The 2,981-nt window shown below is 52.3% G+C and overlaps 1 protein-coding gene across 1 annotated transcript; it reads right to left on the bottom strand.

Moving 5' to 3' along the window:
* Nucleotides 1–905: 905 nt before the first annotated feature.
* Nucleotides 906–2,438, bottom strand: LOC119344559 (transcription termination factor MTERF9, chloroplastic-like). The gene has a single exon (XM_037614954.1). The coding sequence runs from the start codon at nucleotides 2,339–2,341 to the stop codon at nucleotides 1,181–1,183; it is 1,161 nt and encodes a 386-aa protein (XP_037470851.1). The 5' UTR covers nucleotides 2,342–2,438; the 3' UTR covers nucleotides 906–1,180.
* Nucleotides 2,439–2,981: the final 543 nt, after the last annotated feature.

Below are 2,981 nucleotides of genomic sequence, written 5' to 3' on the forward strand. Positions count from 1 at the left end.
CTAACCAACTCAACCACAGGTTGATTCCGGGTGATTTGTACCTATGGGTTTACGTTGGTACAAAATAAACGAAATACTGCGCTGGTGACTGAAGTTGCTAGACTTAACAGGGTATGCTCCATTTTACATGAAAAAATGTACTCTTTTTTTTTGAAACGAAAGCAAAGGTTGCCTCATCTATTAATTAAGTAGAATAGAATTGCCCAGTTTATTACGGAAAACCGGAATAACAAGGACCAAACCCACTCCCAAACACTGACACACACAGGGCAAAGGCCAACCTCATCGACAACATGTCGACCTGCAGCTAGACAAACGCAGCTTCGAATCTGACGAAGAACTCAGAAAAACAAAACCAGGCGAAAGCTGGCGCCACGGAAGATCGCCGAACGGGCCACTGGCAGCCAGTCATCATATGCCACAGGGCCCCACCACGTAGCTTCGACTCCACAGCAACAAACAAACCGAGGCAATACCGCGAACACGCCGGAGAAGAGCCGACTACCGCAATCATTGCCATGTCGCCGACATCGCTCCCACCATCATCGTTGCCATAGAAGCCTGGCGACCATGTCCCAGGTCATTGTCAACATGAACATCGGCACATATGAGATCCAAACCTTTGAAAATTCTATCACTACATCAATCTTTTAACAAGCATAGTTTTTGCATTGCTGTTTAACGATTAACTATACACAAAAGATTAACATGAGGTTTTGATGCAAAGTTCCATTTCTCAGGTGAATTTGTCCATTTCATCAAAATGAAAATTTAGTACTCCCTCCGTTCCATTTGAACTACAATAACAAACGTGCATATTTAGCAAAAAATGATTTGACTGCAACAAAAATGTGAACTTAATTACCCCTATAAGCAAACACAAAAGTCAGCTGAAACCTGAAAGCTGCAACAGAATGTAAGGCACAAGGGAGCGAATATGTAGCTGTGAAAACATCACTTTCTGAATTACAGGAAGCTACGATACATTAGTTGTAGGGCAGCAAAACTGAGACAATCAAGTTGCTTCACAGAAATTCACAACTGAAACATGGATAGCATCACGAGCAATCAGATTGCCATAGTTCTGCGGCTAAAATCATGATTTCTTGAGCTACAATCATGCTTCGAACAGGGCACAATGTTCCATGCTAGCTATGAGCCTAAGATATATGATGAACCTTCAATGTCTGCTTTCAAAGCTGGACATCAGAAGCATTTCCCCAGCCCGAGCTGCTGCATAAGCATCTGCAAGCCCAGGAACAGTGTCCTGATGACTGTCCATGTATGTCGCAATGAAATTATCCTCACCATAGCCAACTAATCGCCGGAAGCCGACACTTTTCTTCATCAGTCCCTTAACCTGCAGGATCTTTGCGACATAATACCGGGGTTTCATCCGCTTCTCCAGGCTGTAGGTAAACAGCATGGGCCTCTCAACAATGTACTCTGGATCCAATCCAACCTCATTGACCATGAACTCTATCTTGAGACGGAGTTTCTCCTCGGATATTCCTAGAATGTGTGGCTTGTTGCGAACCGCAACACGCACCTTGTCCATGGAGCAACCAAGAGTGCTCCTCAAGAACTCCATCCTTGCGGCGACCTTGTCTTCCGTGATAGAACATGCGACACCCACCGCGTACTTGAATATGTACGAGGAGCGGGGCACGCCAAGCTTCTCGGCGCGCAGCACAAACGCCTTCACCCGCTCTGGGTTGAACACCAGCAGCCTAGAGCAGGGCGTCGACAGCTTGACAATATCACAAACACTTAGCCCGCACTGCTCCAGCAGCGCTATGTTGGGCTTTGCGACCTTCTCCAGATCGGTGGTCAGGATGGACCTGTTCCTCTTCATGGTCTGGAGGAGCTTGCCGAAGGAGCCAAAGAAGGGGATCCAGAACTCGAGCTTGGGCGTGATGTCGCATGACCGGAGGGCCGTGGCGCCCACCAGGAGGAAGCTGGCGATCTCGGGCGCCGAGAGGCCGAGGCGGTCGCGGAGGGCAGAGAGGCGGGGGGCGACGTTGTCCACCCTGGAGCGGAGGAGCAGCGGGTCGGCTGCGACGACGGCGGCGATGTCGGGGCGGGAGAGGCCGACGCCGGAGAGGAGGGCGAGCACGGCGTCTGGGTTGGAGGCGGACTTGAGGTGGCAGAGCTTCTTGGACGCCTTGAGCGCCTGGGCTCGGGTGAGACCGCAGGTGACGATGAGGTACTCCTCCGTTGAGAATGGGGTGGTGGAGGCGGAGAGAGCGAGGCGGCGGTGGAGAGAGTAGGAGAGCGTGGCCGTGGTAGGGTGGGGGCCGGCGCGGGGCAGCAGGAGAGGGTGCATCTGGAGCTGGAGCATGGCGGCGGCGGCGGCCGGCAAGTCGCCGTTGGTTGGCTGGCGGACTGAAATGGTTTTGCTAGGTATCAAGACAAAGATAGAGCTTTCAATCGGATTGACCAAATGCAACCAAAATTCACAAGTCCGAATAATGTTAACCAGAACAAGCACGCACTATTCCCGTAGAAGAATAAAAGCTAAATAATTGCTCCCTCCGTCCCGAAAAACATGTCGCAGCGGTATTTTTGTGAAAAAGTCCTTCAGATTTATCCGACCGAACCCGCGGTTCAATCGTCTCCTCCGCCAGCTCGCTCAGTTCCACTAGCTCTCCCGCAACGCCGGCGACCTCGCGTAGCTCAAGCACACTGCGCCGCCGCGCAGCTCCACCGCAACCCCGCGCGGATCCACCTCTACCCCGTGCAGCTCCACCGCTCCCCCGCACAGCTCCCCCGCTCCCCTTTCCCACATCCCTAAATTTCCAAGCTTTCTCCCATCCCCTTCCGAAAAATCGGCGCTTGCTGCCCGTCGATTCTCCACTACCACCACCAATCCCGGCCACCGTGGAGGAAAAGGTCACTGGCGCCGGCAAGATAGGGGAGAGCAGGAGGAGAAAAAGGGACCAGACGAGTGGCAGCGGGTGGTGGCGATGCACGACACGGTC

Source organism: Triticum dicoccoides, unplaced genomic scaffold (assembly GCF_002162155.2).
Source record: "Triticum dicoccoides isolate Atlit2015 ecotype Zavitan unplaced genomic scaffold, WEW_v2.0 scaffold173476, whole genome shotgun sequence".
NCBI lineage: Eukaryota > Viridiplantae > Streptophyta > Magnoliopsida > Poales > Poaceae > Triticum > Triticum dicoccoides.

Excerpts from the sequence above, each read along its gene's own strand:
- LOC119344559 (XM_037614954.1), bottom strand. The coding sequence starts at position 2,341 with ATGCTCCAGCTCCAGATGCACCCTCTCCTGCTGCCCCGCGCCGGCCCC.